The sequence below is a fragment of the Uranotaenia lowii genome, chromosome 3 (genome assembly GCF_029784155.1).
Source record: "Uranotaenia lowii strain MFRU-FL chromosome 3, ASM2978415v1, whole genome shotgun sequence".
Taxonomy (NCBI): Eukaryota; Metazoa; Arthropoda; class Insecta; order Diptera; family Culicidae; genus Uranotaenia; species Uranotaenia lowii.
The window spans coordinates 139,298,677-139,319,920 of NC_073693.1; the positions used below are offsets into that span (position 1 = coordinate 139,298,677).

Here is a 21,244-nt window from a genome sequence, read left to right on the forward strand (position 1 = left end):
CCCGGATAGCCGCTACCACCCGGGTGATCATTGGTTGAAGGTTGTGGTCGATTCCGAACAACAACACTCGGATCGACCAACCAGTTCCCCAAACCATTCATTCGTCATCATAGCCGAGATTCCCGGAAGGAAAGTCCCGGTTTTCGGTGTAATTCGGACCGATAGAGGAGTTGGTCAGCCGTAGCGTCATCATCGTCGCAGCTCCTCCATCTTCAGTAGCGACACTGTAACACTGTAACCAATTGACCCTGTTGAAGTGTTGAGAATTGTGGTGGCCGTTTAGAAATAAAAATTCGAGAAGTGCATATTTGGGGTTTTTCTTGATCTTGGAGTTCGAACACCCTGCGATTTCCTTTGGTAAGCGAGTCGCCCTGAGGCCTAATAAAGGGAGTCCCTGTAACGCCGGTGGGGTTGTAGGTTTAAAACTTACAAAACCTGGTTTAAATATTATCCGAACAACGATTTTAAATGATTTATTAGAAATGTTTAAAAACAAACGATTTAATGCAAAAAAAAATGTTAGTTTCTTTAAAAACTTGATAATAGAATTCGTTTATTGAAGCGCATTGTTGTGTTGAACTTGTATTGAAGAAATACCATAATAGTGTTGAAGTAAAAAGTCTTGAACGTTTTCGAAAAAAAGTAAATAAATTTTCATGACGTCACAACGCATTTTTTACCCAGGTGCAACTCACATCCATCTAAACCGATTTTCAATCTAAAAATTGCATTAAATTCCACTCAAAACATTCGAAGAGACCTCCAATTTTCGACAATATGCCTAATTTCAGTAAATCATAAATCGAAAAACAGTAGAATTTTCGTGACGTCACAACGCTTAAAAATAGATACCTTTAAGAACGAAATTTCATCCAGAGTCTTAATATAAATTAATGAAGAAAATTTTGACCTTGCTCTAGAAATTTTGGAAAAAAATGAGTGGAAGTTTGTTCGACTTTTGAATCCCGTTTTGAGTACTTTTGTGCCTTAAGTCACTTACAACGTACATATAAATTACTTTTGTAACATTTTTAAGTTCATTAATGAGAACATCGAAATCACTCGTGTTAATTGGACAGTTATTTCTCTTTACTTACCAAAATGTATCTTTCGAAGTCTATATTTGAATAAATACGTGACTCTTGGTTGTTTGGGAACAATGTTTTAATACACTTTCTATTCTGTTCAAATCAAACTATCGATAGAAGAGGTGTTTTCAAAGCCAAAGATAGGACAACCATTCGTTTTTCTTTATTGTCAGTACAAGATAACAAAAATAGGGTTTCAAACCTCACTTCCAGCAAAGGAATGTACGGGTCTCGATTCCACGAAGAAAACACAAATCTGGCGCCAAAATTGGGAAATCGCTCATTACATTCACTCGAACAGAACCCCAAATGAATCCTTAGTAAAACAATGAGAACAGTTTTCCTTTTGCACACACTAAGACAATCTCAGAGAGCACCAATTTTCCAGGATGAGTTCCCTTTGGTTGGGTGGCTTGCAATTCCACCCACCCAGTCGTGGAGCAACCGTGAAAATTCCGAGCTGGTCAGCTTGGTGCCACAGTCGCTGACTATACTTCGTCCTGTTCGGTTCGGAATTTTTCTTTCCGTCGGAAGCTATGAAGGCAAAACGAGCCTTCAGCAAAGGGTGACAAACGTTCTGTGGAAAAGTGCCCGCGCTTACTCAGCTATATCAAGTAATAGAAGAAAAAATAGGATACACTGCTGCTGTTGTACGGAACTTCCTCTCTTGTCCTTCCTTCTGTCAGTCAACCGTCTGTCTGTCCAGGGACGGCAAGATCTTAAGTCGTGCCATACTACTTAGATATCTGTGTGTCGGTGCATTTGGTGGGCTGAGAGTCCTTTTCCTGTAAAAGTACATAGGATTGCCGAAGAAAATATATAGTCGAGCTCGTGTTATCAACAGCACCAATTCACTCCTTGTCGTCACAGTGGGTGGTGGCGGTGAGTGGCAGGAGGTCAACATTTGCACCCGTTTTTTTACGAAACCTAAAGAAGAAGAGTGAAAAAAGTGTCTCCATTATCGTCCTGGGAGGTGGTTGTCGTCTTTCGTTGGGAGCTTGTTAGTTCTTTTTTCCTCCCTTTTTTGAATGTAAAGTAGGGAAATTTTGTTTGCACCGAGCAGTGGGTGGTGTCATACGAAAAGGGGAGCGAGGGCTCCTTGAAACAGCATCCTTGCAATAATGGTTGCCATGGAAGACGAACAAGAGCAGCACATCCGGTGATGGGGTGAATTTTTCTGCATCACTGTAGGAAATATTTGGTGCATGAAGTGTTGTAGTGCCGTGTGTATCCGGGTGAATGAAAATTGATTTTTCCCACCGACTCCCACCACACCAATCCACCAATCCTAGTGCTAGTGCTGTGATTTTTTTTTGCTCAGCACCCTTAGGAAGTCTGTGGGGAGGGTGCTCGCAATCGATCGAAACCACCCCAATTTCCGGTGCTCCTGGTTCAATGTACACATATGCGTGTGCACCATCAACCAGTGAAGTGAATTCTACCGAAAATGAAATGCAGTATAGGGTACTGCGCGAAATCGAAATCGTTTGCTGGTGAAAATAGTGTGTATTGAATAATTCACCGAGGATCGATTAATACCTTCCTTCTTCCTCATTTCTGTTCGCTTTGTTGCTGGGGGGAGAGCTTCTCTACAGTCTCGCTACATATTCTACGTCCCGACAAAAGAGGATCCGTATAGTAGCGCCTCCATAGCGAAAAACTTATCACGAAATCTGCAACAAGTCCTGATACGCCTGGCCACATCGTAACGCGAAACGCACAACTACCGGGATACCAGGTGAGCTGAGAGTATTTAAATATATGATACAATATAAAGAAAGCTTAAATTTTATATTAATCAAATTACTTTTGGAAAATTTTTTAATATTTACACAAGGTTAGGTTAAAAAAAAAAACATATTTTTTGTGACACACACATATAGGATCTCAGTGAAACTTAATGTTTCTTTGAAGAGTGAAGAGATCTAATTTATTTAACTCTAATGCGTACATCATTCAAGAATATGATGGCTAGCATCCTACAAATGCTATCACCACCAGCACACAAAAAGACTACTATGTATGCCATGACCGAGATTCGATCTCATGACCTCTGGCTTAGAAGTCCTGATCGTTATCCTCTAGTCCACGGTCGGCGGCGACTTGGAATTGAAAAACAGATAACAGCATGCTGCTAACTTTCCGGTTAATGATTGATACAAAAGGATGGGACCAAGTCAACCCCACTTTCCCCTAGAAGTCATCATTATTTCTCTTTTTTTAGGTTGATTCAGCTTGAGGTTTCGAAAAAATGACCACTAAATGATCTTTGGATTCTAAATTCATAGAAACAATTAAAATTTTCAATCTTATTTAAATGAATCCCAAAATATTTTTTAACTTTTTCATGTGTTCTCTGAATTTTATATAAAAATCACTTTTAAATTGCTCGTTCTTGATCAAGTTCAAGTTTAATTTTTTTTAACAGGTTCATAATTTCTATTTAAGGAACTCATATTCTACTTTAATCAAAAACATTAAATTCAGTATTTACTTAAAGACATTTAATTTTGAATTAAGATTCTGATCTTATTGAATTGCGATTCTGAAATTTATAATTTGAATTTTTAATAGAAGTTCTGATTTTTTTTAAATAAATAAATATTTTTTATAAATAATAGTTTAAATACTAGAGCAAACAATCAAAGTGAGAGTGTTTTTTTTCTCGATCGGTAAAGTGGGTTTCGGATGGAATTACGATGGAAATAAAAACCCGGAGCTAACAAGAAAAACGTGGTTTGTATTCAGCTCTTTGTTTACAAGTGACAGTGAAGAAAAACAGTAGAGGCGTCTTTGACACGAATGCCAAAGCGTTGGTAAAGTGTCACAAATAAACAAAAAAAAAAGAAGAGGCGTTCTTAGTAGGGACGAACTAGGTTGCCAGATTAATAATCCTAACACTCCCCCTCAAACGCTGCTTCGTACCAGCCCAATGCCAGCACAATGACGCCAGAACGCACCCTTCGGCAGACCTTTAGTCATCAAATCCGCCGTTTGGTCTTCAGATCGAAGGAATTTCAAGCAGATCCTGTTCCGCTTGACGAGGTCCCTCAGAAAATGGTACTTAACATCTACGTGTTTCAGTCGTCCGTGATCCTTTGAGTCCTCGGCCACACGTATCGTCGATTGGTTGTCCTCATAGAAAACGACGGGGCCTCAGGAGTTATTCCAAGATCCTCCAGGACTCTTACCAACCAAATCTCGTGGCACGCTGCGTTACATAATGCGGTCAATTCAGCCTCGGTAGACGAAAGAGCAATCGTCTACTGCTTTCATGTCATCCATCCAATAGTGCAACCAAAAACTTTGTAAATGCTGCCACTAATGGATCGCCGGTCACACGGATCGTTCGCCCAGTCCGCATCCGTAAACACTTCCAACTGTTGTATTTGTACACCAGTTTTCAATCAAGCGTTCCCTTGATGTAACGAAGGATTCTCTTCAGATAAGTCCAATGTTTTTAGCTCGGACAACTTTGATACTGGCTGAAAAAATTCACTGCTGCAGCCAAGTCGGGTCTTGTCGTTAGCGATGCATACGTCAAGCATCCTACGAGCTCACGGTATGGTTTGTCTGTTCTGTTCTCTTCGACACCTTTACGCAGCTTGAGTCGCGATCCCATGGTAGTGCTCACGGGCTTACAGTTCTCCATTCGGAATCTCCGCAACAAATTCTCCAGATATTTCTGTTGACTAAACTTAGTCACACCACTAGCTACGTCACGCTCGATCAGCATACCAAGAAACGACTGAATTTCGTTTTCGTCAGTCATTTCAAATTCACTAGACAAACAACGCTTTGACCGCTTTCAACGAGTCGCCAGCCACTACGACATTGTCCACATACAGCACAAGGAAGACTCGATCTTGCCCTACCTTGCGCATATACAAGCACTGATCACTAGTGCTTCGCTGGAATCCAAGATGACCTTCCACAAAACTATGGAATCGCTCATTTCATGCTCCCAAAGCCTGCTTTAGCCCATATATTGACTTTTCAAGACGACAGACAAGGTCAACTCCTTTCGTAAAACCTTCGGGTTGCACCATATAAATCTCCTTACTCAGTGTTCCGTTCAAGAAGGCCGTACGAACATCCATTTCATGTACAACCATCTTCTCGTGGTTAGCCACAGCTAGAACCACACGCAAGGTGTCGAGTTTGGCAACGGGGGAATAGGTTTCATTGTAGTCAAAACCACGTTTTTGACTAAATCCTCTAGCGACTAGACGGGCTTTATACCGATCGGGTTCACCGCTCAGGCCACGCTTTACCTTGAACACCCATTTGCTGGTAATAGCGGAACGGTTCTTCGGTAGTTGAGTCAAGGTCCAGGTTTTATTCTTGACCAAACTATTCATTTCTTCGTCTATCGCCGTCTTCCATTGGTCCCAGTTGCTTCGCTCATGCATCCGCGATTGTCGTTGGCAGGTCTTCCACATAACTCATCGCATTCAAAGCGAAAGCAGCGTACTCCACCTCGAAGTTTTCGTGCCATTTCGGAGCTTTACGTTCACGTTGCGGCCTCGCAGCCTCGCTGGGATTCTGTTCCGGTTCATCCTCTGACTGACCGGGCTCTGCATCGACAAACGACTCTTCGCTAGTTCTTTCATACTCATTCTCCGGCTCTTCGGTTTCAGGCACAGACTCTTCGTCGGTTGCACAAATACGCGGGAAAGAATCGTTCTCGATTCTTGGGCTAGGCTTGACCCGTCGAGATTCGATGAAGTCTACATCACGAGCATGGACTATTTTCTCACTTTCCGGATTCCAAATTCGGTAGCCAGTGTGTGCGTAACCAACAAATACACCTTTCCACACTTTGCTGTCAAGCTTTCGTTGCAATTCATTGGGCACATGAACGCGAACATCACATCCAAACATACGCAGATTGGCTACATTCGGTTTCCTGCCTTCCCACATTTCAGATGGGGTCACATCCTGTTCGAGAGCATTTGACGGGCTCCGGTTTGTCAAGTAAGCAGCCGTTTCAACCGCTTGGCCCCAAAACCGCTGATCCACACCAGAATCGTCGAGCATCGATCGAACCTTCTCGATAAGAGTACGGTTCATTCTTTCGCTCACTCCGTTGAGCTCGGGGGTATATGGAACGCTCCACTCCATTTGAATTCCACGCCGACTGCAGAACAACTCGAACTCACGATTGCGGTACTCACATCCGTTGTCGCAACGCACACGACTCACTTTTTGTCCGAATTTCGCGGTCACTTTCGCTTCATAGTCCCGGAAACACCCGAAGACTTCACTTTTCGATTGGATCAAATACACGAAAGTAAAATGACTCCAATCGTCGATAAAAGTTACAAAGTACTTCACACCGTTTAATCCGACCGGCGAAATGGGCCCACACACATCCGAGTGGATGAGCTCCAGCACCCGCTGTAGAACCTCGCCACCCGATATCGGCAATTGCGTGAGGATCGTTTCGTAGTTGCTGTAAAAGAGAGCGACTATAATTCGGCTCTCGGCTCTGAAGCTTGTACCGCCAAACGCATACACTTTTAGAGGAACACATTTGACAACCGAGGGGTGTCTCAATAGATCATGGCAATATTTCTGCACTGTGATAAATCGATGGTAATATTTACTAACAGTAGACTCTACATCCATTTCCTTCTCCAAAAAGAAAAATAAATCATAGGGCAGAAAAATATTTAACATATTTAACTGCAATCTATATTCGTATGGGAACCTTCCCGAATCCCAGACGCTTTAATTCTCCTGAAATTATGGACGAAATTCCCCGAATGCACAGGTACTCGAACAATTTCAACCTTTTACTGTCGCGCTTTTTTAAGTTTATCTTTTTCTGTCATATGTGTGTTTATTGGTATTTATAGTTTCCCGCTCGTGTGGCTAATTAATAATCGTTCAGTTGAAATCGCAGGAGCTGCTATATGCCTGACAGAAGGAGTCCCTCGCAAGTCAATGATCGTGATCACTCCGCTCGTATATTATTGCGCCAGCACTTAATTTTACTTTGGAATTTCGATTGTCCGAAAAAGCAAAGTAAAGTACTAGATTGTCGGAAGTCAGTGTTTTGCTGATAGTTCCCCAGCGATGTTTCTGAAAATGTTATTTTAAAACATAATATCTAGCATATGGTTGCTACCATGTGTGTAAATGAGAAGCAGCAACCTTTCCATTCTATAGTGTCATTTGACCATCATTGATCGCTCTTTCCCCCTCTCGTGCTTGTCTATCACTTTTGGCATTCAGTCATCATCCTCCTTTGTTGGCACGCAAATGAACAGTAACGGTCAGCTTTAATTTCAATAATCCATCCGCGTGCCATAAGCTGGACACACATTTAAAATAAACAACTTCTCCAATAATGCAATAATCTTAGTAGATTTTGTCATTCATCTTAATGCAATAATAATGGAGTTTCTATAAAAATGTGAAACACTACTTTAGAATTAATCAATCCAATCTTCTACGAAGTACGTTTAGTTTTCTTTGATCGTAACATAAGCTAAGGCGGATTTTTTTTTACCGACGATGGAATAGCCCGCGCTTTGTTGAACAATCTTCTGTCATCACAATAGATTCAAACCCTTCTTCGTCTCACATGATCCGAATCTCTCAATCTTAATTTCAAAAGTAAGTACCTAGTATGTTTCTGTTGTTCTTGACTCCGATTCCATCGAATGATGCTAATTCATTTCGAAAAGCTTTGGTCTTTTCCCTTGCCAGTTCGCATTCTCTTCACAGCTATCAAAGTATCATCTGCCGCTGGAAAAAAAAAACCTCATTGCAGATCTGACAAAAATGGTTTTAAATAATTTAAATCGTTCAATTTAAAGGTTCTACAACACCCTATTTGCTTGATAATGGGAAGCATGATTTAACTTTTCTTCAAAACTATATCATTTAAACTTAGCTATATCTGTTATTGTGTTATGCAGAGTAATGTGGATTTTCTGTAGTCAAATATTTATTTTTTTTTAGAATTCTGTCCTTTGTAAACCGACTTACTCAATTGTTACATTGAAATAGTACCTTTACGCTTCCTGACTTGTGTCGTATTCCGAGCTCGCATTTTCAGTCATTGGCGATTGCATTTGAAGAAACTTCTGTCTTCGGTGACGGTCGCAAATAAGAGAACGAATGTGTGTCACGAAACTTTTTTTTCCACCGGAGCTTGTAATTTATTTATCTCTTTCTTCCTCTCTCTACCGCAGGAGAGTTGATTACATAGTCTAACAATCATAACGCTCTTAAGGCACTTATTTCGTATCTGCTTTTAATACTCACTTCGTCTTCCGATCATGAAATTCAAAGTTGCGTATTTTTGTAGTCCACGAACAAAGGCATTTAACTAATTCTCGTTTTTCGATCCATATGAATATTACGCAGATCACCAAATCGAAAATTGGTTCAACACCTTTTTATTTACGAATACTTCTTCTAGAACAAGAGGGACCTTGAACGGCTCAGGATAGTGATTTCATTTCCATTGTTTTCCTATTTTGGCTATTATTGTTGAAACTATGCTTTGCTTTGCTAGTTGCTATGTGACTCAATTTATCCTAACGTATAGTGAGGTTGAAAGTTTGACATTTTTGACAAACTGGGCCAGCTTTGGAATATAAACGCTTTTCCATCCAGAGTTCAATGTTTTTTCCTAGCCTGATTAGCCTTACTATTACTCTACGGTAAGACAAAAATTTAGATTCTTTCATGATGGCTGCAACGCTCAGATCAAACACTTTTTTTCCTTTTTTTTGGAACTTTTTAAATTTTGAACTATTCTAGCAAAGCTTTTTCTTGTACAGCGCTTTGGATCATTCCAGCCTCACTTCTTGTTCATCTTTTTTTTTCTTTTGCAGCGCTTTGGATTATTCCAGACTCGCTTTATTCCATTTTTTTTTGTCAGCGCTTTGGATCAAGCCAGTCTCGCTTATTTTTCTTCTATTTTTCATTCAATTGCAGCGCTTTGGATTATTCCAGACTCGCTTCTTTTTTTTTATTTTAGTTGAGCGCTTTGGATCAAACCAGCCTCGCTTTTTCTTTTTTTAATATCAGCGCTTTGGATAATTCCAGACTCGCTTCTTTTTCTTGGTTTATTTTTCCTTATTTCAGCGCTGTGGATCATTCCAGTCTCGCTTGTTCGCTTTTTCATTATTACAGCGCTTCGGATTTCACCGGGCTCGCTTCTTTTCCTTTCTCAGCACTATGAATTCCATCGTTCTTTCTCCGTTTTGATTCAAAATTTTAACTTAAAAAAATATTTTCTTTTCAAATTTGCAACTAGATATTACTTTTTACCTCGACAGACTCAGATTTTTTTCCCAATCATACCGCGATTCATTCAAAAACAAATGATACACAGATATTTAATGCTTACTTTCCGAGTTTAAAACATCTTACGTGCCACTTGAATCAATTGGTTGAATCCTCAGTTAAGCTAAGTATTTTTAACTCACCATCTTGGATCCCACCGACTGCGCCAATTTGTAGAACCTAGCCACCCGATATCAGCAATTGCGTCCGGATCGTTTCGTAGTTGCTGTAAAAGAGAGCGACTATAATTCGGCTCTCGGCTCTGAAGCTTCCCAGTAAGCGCGTCCTCTCAAAAATCGACAGAGAATTCAGAAAATTGAGTACTGGGTATCCCGACTTAGGAAAAAACGGTTATATTTCGGCGACACTCGCGCACGCTGAGGCCGATATTTCTTCTTATTCGACTTGGGAGCATTTTTCTCAAGAACTTAACTGGCCCGACGGGCGACGGCTGCTCGTTTGATATTATTCATATTATTACCTCACCGGGTTACTCGTTTCGAATAAACTGTGTGCTAGCAAAGCATTGTCAGTTCCAGACGTACCCTCGTGTGGTGCGGTCTGGTGATAACGGGCGGTAAATTTTTCAACGAAGGATATTTAGCTATTGAGAAAATGTAGTGTAGATAATGTAGTGTTAAAATTGATTGTGGTTTAGTGATATTATTCCGGCAAAAAGGATCATTTGCTCCCGAAAGGTCGGTAAAGGCATACGATTTGCAAACAGGTATTTCTATAAAGGTGTTTTTATGAACTTGTTTTAATTTTTTTTTATTTAACAGGAATAAATAACGTCATGGAAACGTTAAATGCTTTGGGTGAGTAATGATATTCGGTCCAAAAACTCTCAGTTCTTTACTTATACTAATGACTAATTCTAGAAAATAATTTAAAAATAAAAATTTAATCCTTTTTAGAGAAAAAGTATATTAATACTAGATTTCAGATCTTAGATTCAGATTCTGGAGTGTTAGATTTCAGATACAAATTTCAGTCTCAGATTTAAGATTTCGATTTCAAATTCATATTTTGGATTCAGAATTCAGATTCAGATACAATTTACGGATTAAAATTTCAGATTTCAGATTTCAAATTTCAGATTCAGATTTCAGATTCAAATTTCAGATTCAGATTTCAGATTCAGATTTCAGATTCAGATTCAGATTTCAGATTCAGATTCAGATTTCAGATTCAGATTTCAGATTCAGATTTCAGATTCAGATTTCAGATTCAGATTTCAGATTCAGATTTCAGATTCAGATTTCAGATTCAGATTTCAGATTCAGATTTCAGATTCAGATTTCAGATTCAGATTTCAGATTCAGATTTCAGATTCAGATTTCAGATTCAGATTTCAGATTCAGATTTCAGATTCAGATTTCAGATTCAGATTTCAGATTCAGATTTCAGATTCAGATTTCAGATTCAGATTTCAGATTCAGATTTCAGATTTCAGATTCAGATTTCAGATTTCAGATTCAGATTTCAGATTCAGATTTCAGATTCAGATTTCAGATTCAGATTTCAGATTCAGATTTCAGATTCAGATTTCAGATTCAGATTTCAGATTTCAGATTCAGATTTCAGATACAGATTTCAGATTCAGATTTCAGATTCAAATTTCAGATTCAGATTCAGATTTAAGATTCAGATTCAGATTTAGATTTCAGATTCAGATTTCAGATCCAGGTTTAAGATTCAGATTCAGATTTAGATTTCAGATTCAGATTTCAGATCCAGGTTTAAGATTCAGATTTCAGATTGAGATTACAGATTCAGATTTCAGATTCAGGATTCAAGATAAAGATTTTTTCTGTACGATTTGTTTAACCTGGAGTTTTCACCCTCTATGGCTAAAGCTTTTAAATTCAGATTTTAAATCCAGACTATGGTGTGATCATTCTAGTTGTAATCCTTCGAAAAATTTAACCTAATAACACGTAATATTTATAATATTACAGCAAGATATTTTTTTTACTAGTGGGAATATCCAAGAGCTTCAAAGAAATCTCACGTCAAAATATTTGTAAGGATCCTTGCGATATTCCAGAATTTCCTCCTAAGAATGATGCAGATTTTCAAAAAATGGAAGAATTTTTGAAAGATCACAATACATGGTTTTGTTCGAAGAACAATTAAAATCATATGAGTATGAAGATCCATATGAATTTGTTAGGAAAATTGTGGATCTTCTGTTCCAAAACTTAGAAGAAAAATTTACTTACAGTGGAAAAAATGTTCACTTTTCGAAAGATACAGAAAGTTCGAAAGAGCAGAAGACTTGAAATATGTCGTCGGTTTGGTTTCAGTTATTCAAAACAACAATAACAAAATTTTTTGTGAAGCTGTTTCCATATTATTTTCTTAAGCCTTAAGAAACTTTAACGATGCAGTGTATTGAAAAACAAAATTATGTATAGATAAATTATTTAAACGGAATACGTTTTCAGAAGATATTTTTACCGAAATCTGTACCTGAATCTGAAAAATTAAATCTGAAATTTTAAATATAAATGTGAAGCTAAATTTTGAAAAATAAATTTGAAATCTGAATCTGAATTCTAAATTTGAAATCTGCCACTGAAATCTTTATCTAAAATTAGAATTTGAAAGCTGAATCTGAACTCTGACTCTGAATGCTTAATCTTAATTCTAAATCTGAATTCTGTATCTTAATTTTGAATCTGGATACCTAGAATTTTTTGGTTGTTGGATGGTCTTTAAAACTGAATTTGCCATTCAACAACCAAAACATTAAATCAGAATCACTGTCGCTAAATTCGAACAAGAATCTGGATTCTGAATCTGAATTAAAATTCTGTATCTGAGTCAAAAGTTAGATATGTAGAAAGTATAAATCAAAATTCCCTATTTCGAAGCTTGATTGATTGTTTTGATTATATCAATTTGCTGTTAAACAATTCATAGTCGGGTAATAAAAAAACCAAAAAGATTTTGAAAAGGGAATTTGAATTCCGAATTTTATAATTTGGAAAAAAAGGAATATAATATAAACAAATTAAATTAAACAATGTTGCCCTAAGTTTTCTGAAAACTACGGATTAGATTAGTAAATATAAATTCAATTGTTTGTTATATGTATTTGAGTTTGTACGTTGCGGGAAAAAAGTATGAAGCATACAAACGAAAAAAAAATGCGGGTAACGGTTTCTGAAAGGATTAATCCAATAAATCATCAATTTGGGAAATTACGTTTTTTATGCCCATTATCAAATCAACACCACTGTAACGGAAATTGTTCGGCAAGCGACGGCAGATCTGAGCCGAACACACACACACACACCACGATAGGAACACACGAGCACAATTCGGATAGTGCTCTCTTGGGGCGGGCCTAAGCATTTCTACTCAGATCTCGTAGCACTCACCCGAGACACGCATATGGTGTGTTCCTCTCTACCGATCTGATGATGCAAAATCGCCAGAGAGATCGTTACGATCCCTCTGGCGATTTGAGTTACCTCTCTGCCGATTCATGTTTACTGGGTTGTACCGCCAAACGCATACACTTTTAGAGGAACACATTTGACAACCGAGGGGTGTCTCAATAGATCATGGCAATATTTCTGCACTGTGATAAATCGATGGTAATATTTACTAACAGTAGACTCTACACCCGCGAAGACCGTTTTGCATTCCGCACTGCAAACGGCTTCCGAGTCTGCTTGCCAACAAGGCACGATTCACAGACTATCGTTTCGTCCTTTTTTCCCGACGCTATTCACTTTTAGTCCAGTCACTAGCTCCCCGCGGATGAGCTGTTGGAGACTTTTCACGTTTAAGTGGCCGAACCGCCGATGCCACAACTCGAGTTCTTGCGGAACTCTACCGCATGACAACATCGACGAACTTGCATTACTCGCAACACGCACTAGATCCAAACGATACAGCTTCCCTTGCCACATACCACACGCGACTGCTTCCTTTCCACGATAGATCACAACCTTTCCATTCTGATAGGTCACTTTCATTCCAGCTTCATCGACACGCATCACCGAAAAGAGATTACATCGTAATTCAGGCACGTACAGTACATTTTTCACTGTACAGTCAATATGTTTACCATTCACTTTAGACAACACTTTCACGGTTCCCGAATGCTTCACAACAAGAATCTCTCCGTCCTTTGCTATGGCAATCTCCACTGGACTCTTCAAAGGTTCCAAATCCGTGAACAGTTACCAACATTCACTATGTGATCCGAACATCCGGAATCGGTGTACCACAACACTTTGTTTTCTTCGATCGCGTCTCTAGCACGTTGGCCAACAAAACACACACCATCTCTGCGATCAGCAATATGGGCTTTCGAGCAGTTTTTCTCAAACTTTTTCTCTTTCCCCTTCTTCGGGCATTCAGCAATCTCATGGCCAACAACATCACAAGCAAAACACTTCATGGGTTTCTTCTTACTCTGCTTACTACCCGAAAATGCCGCACGTTCAATTTTAGGGGTACACTGTTCGATACCTAGCCCTCGCTTTTTCACTTCTTCGTCGAGCAATCTGCATTTCACAAATTCAAGGCTCAACTTGTCCTCCGGCATGGTTTCCAACGCCGTAACGATCGTGGAAAATGACGGTCCCAATGTAAGCAATAAATGACAGATTGCATCGACTTCATCCATCAAGGCACCCGTCGCACGATACCCTCTCATCAGCTTATCAAACACTAAAAAATGTTCTTGCAGTGTTCTGCTCTCGTACTTGAGCAACACCATTTTTCGCAACAGATGCATCCGGGTGGCCAGGCTTCGTCTTTCGAAAACCCGCGCTGTAAATTGTTACTTCCGGATCGTGGTAACAACGAAAGTTTGTTTTCGGATTCGTAACGTTCCCTTTTATTTGTCCGTTCGAAGCTCTACCGGGACACGTTTTAAATTCCTACGATTTGAATACAAATTAATTTTGGAATACACTAAGAACAATTTTCAAGCTTACGTTTAGTGAACTTCCTATCGCTTACTTCCGTCTTGATTCCAGATATTTTCCGCTGCTAGTCCCTACACCTTTAATAAACCTAGGTTAGAGATTCAATTTCCACTTTTCTCAATAAATTTCTCACCTCAATTCGATTTCGGTTCAATCTGGCGATTCCTAATTGAAAACGCTTCGTTGCGTGGTATTGTAGCCTAGATTAATTAACAATGCATTAGAACTATCACTTTTAATCACTTTTCATAGGCATACCTGTGCTCAACTTCCCTGCGCAGTTTCACTTCGCGCCTTCGTACTAAAGTTGCAAATGCCTAGATTGGGATAATTTTCAATTATTATTTGCGTTACGCAATTCAATCTGATGTTTAGGCCTACCTTAGCACGTAAATTTAGGGTAAGTATTCAAACTCAACAATAACCACTGCGAACTTAGCTTTAATTTTCTTCTGATCACCAAACGATACTACTTGCATTGAAATTCCACAATCTTTGTTTTGTTTACAATCTATCTCGATTTATTTTTTCCCGCCTATACTCCTGAACTCACTTCTCACCTACACATTCGAACGCATCTTCGAATTCTCCTGCTGTCATTGCGCGAGTGCGTTCAATGGCACTTTCGGTATCGAAAGTCAGTTCAGTGACACTCCCCCCTAGTTTGCTGACTCCGCCTCTGAGTCAGCAAACTCCTTCTTAGCTCTTACGTCTATCACTGCAACCTTTACCGCCGGTCTCTCGTAGACACCTTTCGCCGTCTTTATTGTTACGGTACGCACCTGCCCGTCTCGGTTTACCGTTCCGTTAACTCGTCCCTTGGGCCAACAATTCCTCGGCAGCTCCGAGTCGACGATGACCACGATGTCGCCTTCTTTGATCGGTGGTACGTTCTGATGCCACTTGGAACGCCTGGTGATCTCCGGCAGGTACTCCCGCAGCCATCTTTTCCAGAAGTGGTTCGCGATCTGCTGCGATAGATGCCAACCTCGACTCAAAGCGATGGAGTTGACTTCTGGTTCGGTCCATGGTTTGAATCCGTCGGAACTACCCAGCAACCAATGGTTCGGTGTGAGCGCTGGTGCGGCATCGTCTTCGATGGGTACGTGGGTAAGCGGCCGTGCGTTGATGATGCCTTCGATCTCGACCAGAGCACTCCTCAGTTCTTCCTCCTTCGGGCGATGGGGTAGCTGCAGTTCCACTAAGGTGCGCTTGACGGACTGCACGAGTCGTTCCCAGCTCCCCCCCCATATGGGGAGCTGCCGGTGGATTAAAACACCAAGTGGTGGTCGCCGAAACAAACTCCTGAGCCATCTTGTGCTGGTCGACGTCTTGCAGGGCTTGCTTCAACTCCCGATCGGCTCCGATGAAGTTAGTTCCTCTGTCGCTGTAGAAAACGGAAGGTGTTCCTCGTCGCACAATGAAGTTGCGGATCACCATTATGCACGAGCTTGTTGTTAAAGAGCTAGCTAAATCAAGGTAGACCCCGCGAATAGTGAGACAAGTTAATAAAACCCCCCACCTTTTTTCAACCCTTCTCCCTATAGCCACTTCCATCGGTCCAAAATAGTCGATGCCGGTATGTGTGAACGGTCGAACGAAAGCTGCTAGTCGACACTTTGGTAGGTCAGCCATTGCTGGAGGTCGGGGACGAGCTTCCCGCAGCTTGCAGCGTTGACAGTTGGACCTGATCTTGGCGTATACTCTGCGTAGACAACTGATGCAGTATTTCTGGCGAACTTCGTTGATGACTGACTCGTGGTTTTGATGATGAAACTTCTGGTGGTAGCTTTCAACGATGAGATTCGTAATCGGATGGTCGCGCGGAAGGATAATAGGGTTGGCGATTTCCACTGCTAGAAACTTGCACGCTCCAGTCCTGCCGTGCATGCGCAGCAATCCTTTTTCATCGATGAACGGGTTGAGCTTGTACAGCTGACTTTGCTTGGGAATCGTTGCGTTGCGGTCGTCGCGTCGGAGAATGTTTAGCTCGGTTCGGAAGACGTCTTGCTGTGCGGTACGGAGAAGGTAGTCCTCAGCTTGGTGTATCTCCTCGCTCGAAAGGATTTCGATGGTGCGGGTGAATTTCTTTGGTCGAAGCTGGCGTAGATACCGAAAAACGTAGGCGGTTGTGTTGACCAATCGTCTCCAGGTTGAGAAATCTTTAACGGGAATGATCTCGCTTTCCGTTTGGAAGTGCGCGTTGACGCACGCTCGCAGCTCTTCCACCGGTTCTGTCAGTTTTTCCGGGGTATCTGGCCATTCTTTTTCTGCTTGCCACAGGAATTCTGGTGCTTTGAACCATCTGCTGTCGTTCGTAAGGGAGGGTTGACACTGCCACTTCGTGCCTTCGTCCGCCACATTCCACTTCGTTGGGACCCACTTCCAGCTCGATACGCTCGTGAGATCTAGGATTTCGCTGACTCTCGCGGCGACGAATGCGTTGTATTTGCGGTGGTCGGCACGTATCCAGGCGATAACGTTGCGGGAGTCTGACCAAAAAACTCGACGGGCAACCTTGATCGATAGTCCCTGCATGACAAACGCAGCTAATCTGGCTCCAATTACTGCCGCTTGAAGTTCGAGCCTCGGAATCGAGAGATACTTGAGTGGTGCTACACGACTCTTAGCGGTGACGAGACTGCATTCGATGTTGTCACCTTCCACGAATCGGAGATAGACAGCTGCCGCCGTGCCATTTTCACTAGCATCGACAAAGGTGTGCAACTGGATCTCGGTGTGATGACCGATCGATGAAGACATCCTGTAGCATCGCGGAATACTGACGTTCTCAACGTCCGGAAGAAGATGCAGCCATTTTCGCCACTTTTCGAAGCACTTATCGTCGATGTTTTCGTCCCAGCCTACTCGGGTCCGCCAGATCTCCTGTAGCAGTACCTTGAGAAACATTAGGAAGTGCGCGATGAGACCTAGAGGATCGTAGATGGTCATCAGGGTGCGGAGTACCTCACGTTTCGTAGGGCAACGATTGCCTTCCAGCAGCTCACGTCCTAGCCGATCCCAGTTGATTTTGTAAGTGAAACAGTCGGTCTTAGTACACCACCACATTCCCAATACCTTCTCGGTCGCTAAGCTGGATGACAGGTCGAGGCTTTTCTCTGCACAGGAATCTCCACGAAGCGCTGATAGTATGCCAACGGAGTTGGACATCCAATTGCGGATTTCAAACCCGCCTCGATTGTTGATGTCCCAAACAGTCTTCGCCAACTCAATCGCCTCCTCTTCGGTCTCTGTGCTACACAACATGTCGTCGACATACGTACACTGCACTATGGCCGCAGAGGCCGCTGGGAACTGCTCGCTGAAACGTTCCGCGTTCATGTTCTTCACGTACTGTGCACTTGATGGAGAACAGCACGCCCCGAACGTCATCACCTGCATAACGTAAACACTGGGTTCACCTAGCTCTCTCTCCTCTCGCCACAGAAATCGCTGGCTATGCTGGTCTTCGCCTCTAATTCCAACCTGGTGGAACATCTCCCTGATGTCGCCACAAATACCAAATCGATGTTCGCGAAATTTGAAGAGCACGGAAACCAGCGGAGTGGTAAGATCCGGTCCCGTGAGTAGTAAAGAGTTCAGCGAAACTTCATGCGTTGTTGCTGCGGCGTCCCAGACGAGTCGAACTTTTCCTGGCTTATTGGGGTTGATGACCGGAAAAACTGGTAAGTACCAGACACGCTCGTGGTTTTCCTCCAGTTCTTCCTTCGTAAGCTTCCGAACATAGCCCTTCGTGACGTAATCAGCCAGTTTCTGCTGCAGTACTCCCCTCAGCTCCGGGTCTTTCGCCATACGTCGCTCGAGATTCAAGAACCACTTCAGCGCCATCGGTTTGCTGTCTGGCAGATGCGTGATGTTGTATCTCCAAAGCAGGCCGGTTGTATATCTCTCGCCATCGAATTTGGTTAGCTCACGAAGTAGTTTGAGGGCCCTCTCATCGTCGGCGGAGCGCATCGTCTTGGTGGGTGCAGTTATTCCTAAACTCTCAAGAGAGAAGAAGTCCTTCACCGCGCGATCCAGCTTCTCATCAGCGTCATCTTCCGTCTGGTTGTCACAGGCGTAAACGTGGTACGTATAGTGCACCATACTATGCGACTCTCCCGTCGGCGCTCCTCCGTAGATCGTCCATCCCAGGTTGGTCTTAACTGCAATCGGTTGACCAGATTCGCCCTCTCGACTCTTTCTAACCAGCGTCGCGTTCGCGTGTTGCACTCCAATTAGCAGACGAGGTCGAATATCGATATACGAGTCTACGGGAATTCCTCGTAGGTAGGGGTTATCTTGTTGAAGCTGCTTCACGTCGAGCGTTTGAGATGGTAGTTGCAGCTCCTCCACTGTCCTTACATCTTTCAGGTGATACCGCTTTCCTTTAAGCCCGGACACATCTAAACTGACGATTTGGCTGTTGTCCTCTGTTCTATATGTTCCTCCAGTCCACTTGAGATCCAAGGGACGAAGTTCTCCTTTTAGGTTCAGCTCATCCGCTAGGTCTTGGTCCATAAGCGTCAGCGAGGATCCGTCATCCAAGAAGGCGTAGCATTGAATCACTATCCCGTTTCCATGCACCAAGACTGGAACATAGCGAAACAGGACAGCGCTGGACCCGGACAGGTGAGTGTTACAGGACCGCTCTTCCCGTTGCGCGTTGTCTCCAGTCTGGATGGGCGTAGACTCTGAGTTTGGCTGCATGGGCTCGGACTCTGGGTTTAGCTGCTTGTGCAGCAATGGGTGATGTTTGCTTGTGCATCCGTTGACTCCGCAGTTCCTGGACACACACCCTCCTCTGTGGCGCTTTAGGCATTTCCGGCACATCTTGGCTTCGCGTGTGATTGCCCACCGCCCATCGTATGACAACTCTCGAAAGCCTTGGCAGTTCGCGAGAGATGCACAAGATCCCCTGCAGACAATGCACGCTGTGGGGTAGGCTCTTCTGGCACCGGCTGATGATGTACTACCTCCTGGCAAATGAGCGTGGTACTCCCCCTGGTGCTCAACGTGAGCATTCACGTATGCCTTAGTTCTCCTGCGTGGCTCCTGGTTGTGAGACGATACTTTGGTCTGACGCGGCTTCGAAACCAGACATGCGTCTTCGCCTATTTCGTAGATCCATTTGCCGAACGTCTTCAGGTTAACCTTCCGAATACTTCTGGAGTGTTTCGCCCACTGTAGTTGCATTGGTCCCGGAAGCTTGGAAACCAGTGAGTTCAGCAACGAAGCATCCTGCTTGAGCTCCTTCCGACCACAGGCGTCGATCGTCACCGTCAGGTTCTGGACGTCCAGCGCGAAATCGACCATCGCGTTCATCGACTCAGGGTCGACCGGTGGAATGGCAAGAACCTTTTCTTTTAGAGATTCGATGATAAACCTTGGCTGTCCAAACTTCAATTTGAGCGCATCCATCGCCCTGTTCACTGTCTTCGGATGGAGAAGAAAACTTCGAACGGCAGCAAACGCATCTCCCTTCAGGCAGTTCCTCAGCCGAATCATGTTTTCGTCGTCTGTGTAGCCGCACATCCGGGTCGTGCTCTCAAAAGTGGAGAAAAACATCGGCCATTCCTCGGGATTCCCTGAGAACGCAGGCAAGTCCTTAGCGACAACGTGGCGAGCGGCGAGCTGATTGCGCGTCAGGTTACAAGTTAACCGGCTACTGGTTACGTCTTTTCGCCTGTTTTCGCCTTTCTTTGCTGGCGTAGAACGACCCTTAGGATTGAAGCTGGATTCGTTAGTTCCTCCCTTTTCGTCCTCACTAGAGTCATCGCTGCTGTCTGTCACCGTTTCCTCCTCGGAATCATCGCTGGAATCCATTTCTCCACCTTCTTCCTCTTCTTCGTCGTCGGAGCACTCTTCTTCTTCATCCGCACTAGGAGATTCCTCTTCTTCTTCTTGGCGCCTTCCACCAGTGGCGCCTAACCAGTTCTGCACCTTAGTATCAGCGTCCACTTCCTCTTCATCGGCGTCTTCTTCATCCTCCAGGTCGACCAACTCCTCCAGAATGCTGAAGTGTTTCTCCATCAGCTTCTTTTTCTCTTCTAGCAGCTTCTGTTCTGCTTCGAGTTTCTGCAATTGCAGCTCCAGGTGCGCTTTCGCCGACCTTCTCGATCCCGCTGACTTAACAGATGCTGCTTTGGGTGGTTTCGTGGTTCCCACGGGTTTCCTCGGCAAAGAATCTTCCATCTCTTTCATCGCTGATGAAGTCTTGTTCTTCTTCCCGTCGCTGGTTTTCTCCGGCCTCGACTTTTCGACCTTCTTCGCTGCAGCGGTGTTCCTGGCAACCTTCGTAGCACCCGTCTTCTTCTTCTTTTGCTTCGCCTGGCACTGTGCACAATTCCACTTTCTATTCTCCACACTTTGGTTCACTCCCACACAACTAAAATGGTTCCATCCATCACAATCATCGCACTGAACCATCTGGCTGTTATCGACCGACTTACAGGTTCCACAACTGTGACCGACATTAACGACCGTGTTCGCGGAGGAAGTATGGCTAGTATTGTTATTGGCTATAGGGTATTGTTTTTCGGAAGAGGTTTTCTTTTTGGTTTTTGTCGTGCCTGGTTTCGATTTGCCGTTCTCAGTGTTAGGGCCAAGAGCAACGGACTTGAATTGAGGGGGGGTATCACTTTTCGCCTTAGGGGAACTACTCGCTAAGCTCTTACCTTTTTGGGCAGCGGTGGCTGCGGTGCTGGCTGAATCGGACATTTTCGTAAACGAATTTAAAATGTAAATTGTTACTTCCGGATCGTGGTAACAACGAAAGTTTGTTTTCGGATTCGTAACGTTCCCTTTTATTTGTCCGTTCGAAGCTCTACCGGGACACGTTTTAAATTCCTACGATTTGAATACAAATTAATTTTGGAATACACTAAGAACAATTTT

The 21,244-nt window shown here is 42.8% G+C and overlaps 2 protein-coding genes and 1 long non-coding RNA gene across 3 annotated transcripts in view; 1 reads left to right on the forward strand and 2 right to left on the reverse strand.

Moving 5' to 3' along the window:
• Positions 1-1,547: 1,547 nt before the first annotated feature.
• The window catches only part of LOC129750562 (filaggrin-2-like), a 98,979-nt gene continuing 79,282 nt past the window's right edge, over positions 1,548-21,244 (forward strand). The window contains exon 1 of the mRNA XM_055745530.1: positions 1,548-2,826. The gene's annotated coding sequence lies outside the window, so the exon portion shown is untranslated. The remainder of the gene's footprint in view (positions 2,827-21,244) is intronic.
• On the reverse strand, positions 14,402-14,861 carry LOC129750564 (uncharacterized). The gene is made up of 4 exons (XR_008738414.1): positions 14,729-14,861; positions 14,606-14,664; positions 14,481-14,547; positions 14,402-14,424 (listed from the first exon to the last, which is right to left on the reverse strand). It is a non-coding gene; the product is annotated as an uncharacterized LOC129750564 (long non-coding RNA).
• LOC129752657 (uncharacterized) lies at positions 15,007-21,067 on the reverse strand. The gene is made up of 2 exons (XM_055748427.1): positions 15,625-21,067; positions 15,007-15,548 (listed from the first exon to the last, which is right to left on the reverse strand). Exons 1-2 carry the CDS (start codon positions 21,065-21,067, stop codon positions 15,007-15,009), a joined length of 5,985 nt encoding a protein of 1,994 aa, XP_055604402.1.

Coding starts and splice junctions, on each gene's coding strand:
- LOC129752657 (XM_055748427.1), bottom strand. CDS start 21,067: ATGTCCGATTCAGCCAGCACCGCAGCCACCGCTGCCCAAAAAGGTAAG. Junction 15,549..15,624: donor TTCGGCGACCACCACTTGGT/GTTTTAATCCAC, acceptor AGCGCACCTTAG/TGGAACTGCAGCTACCCCAT.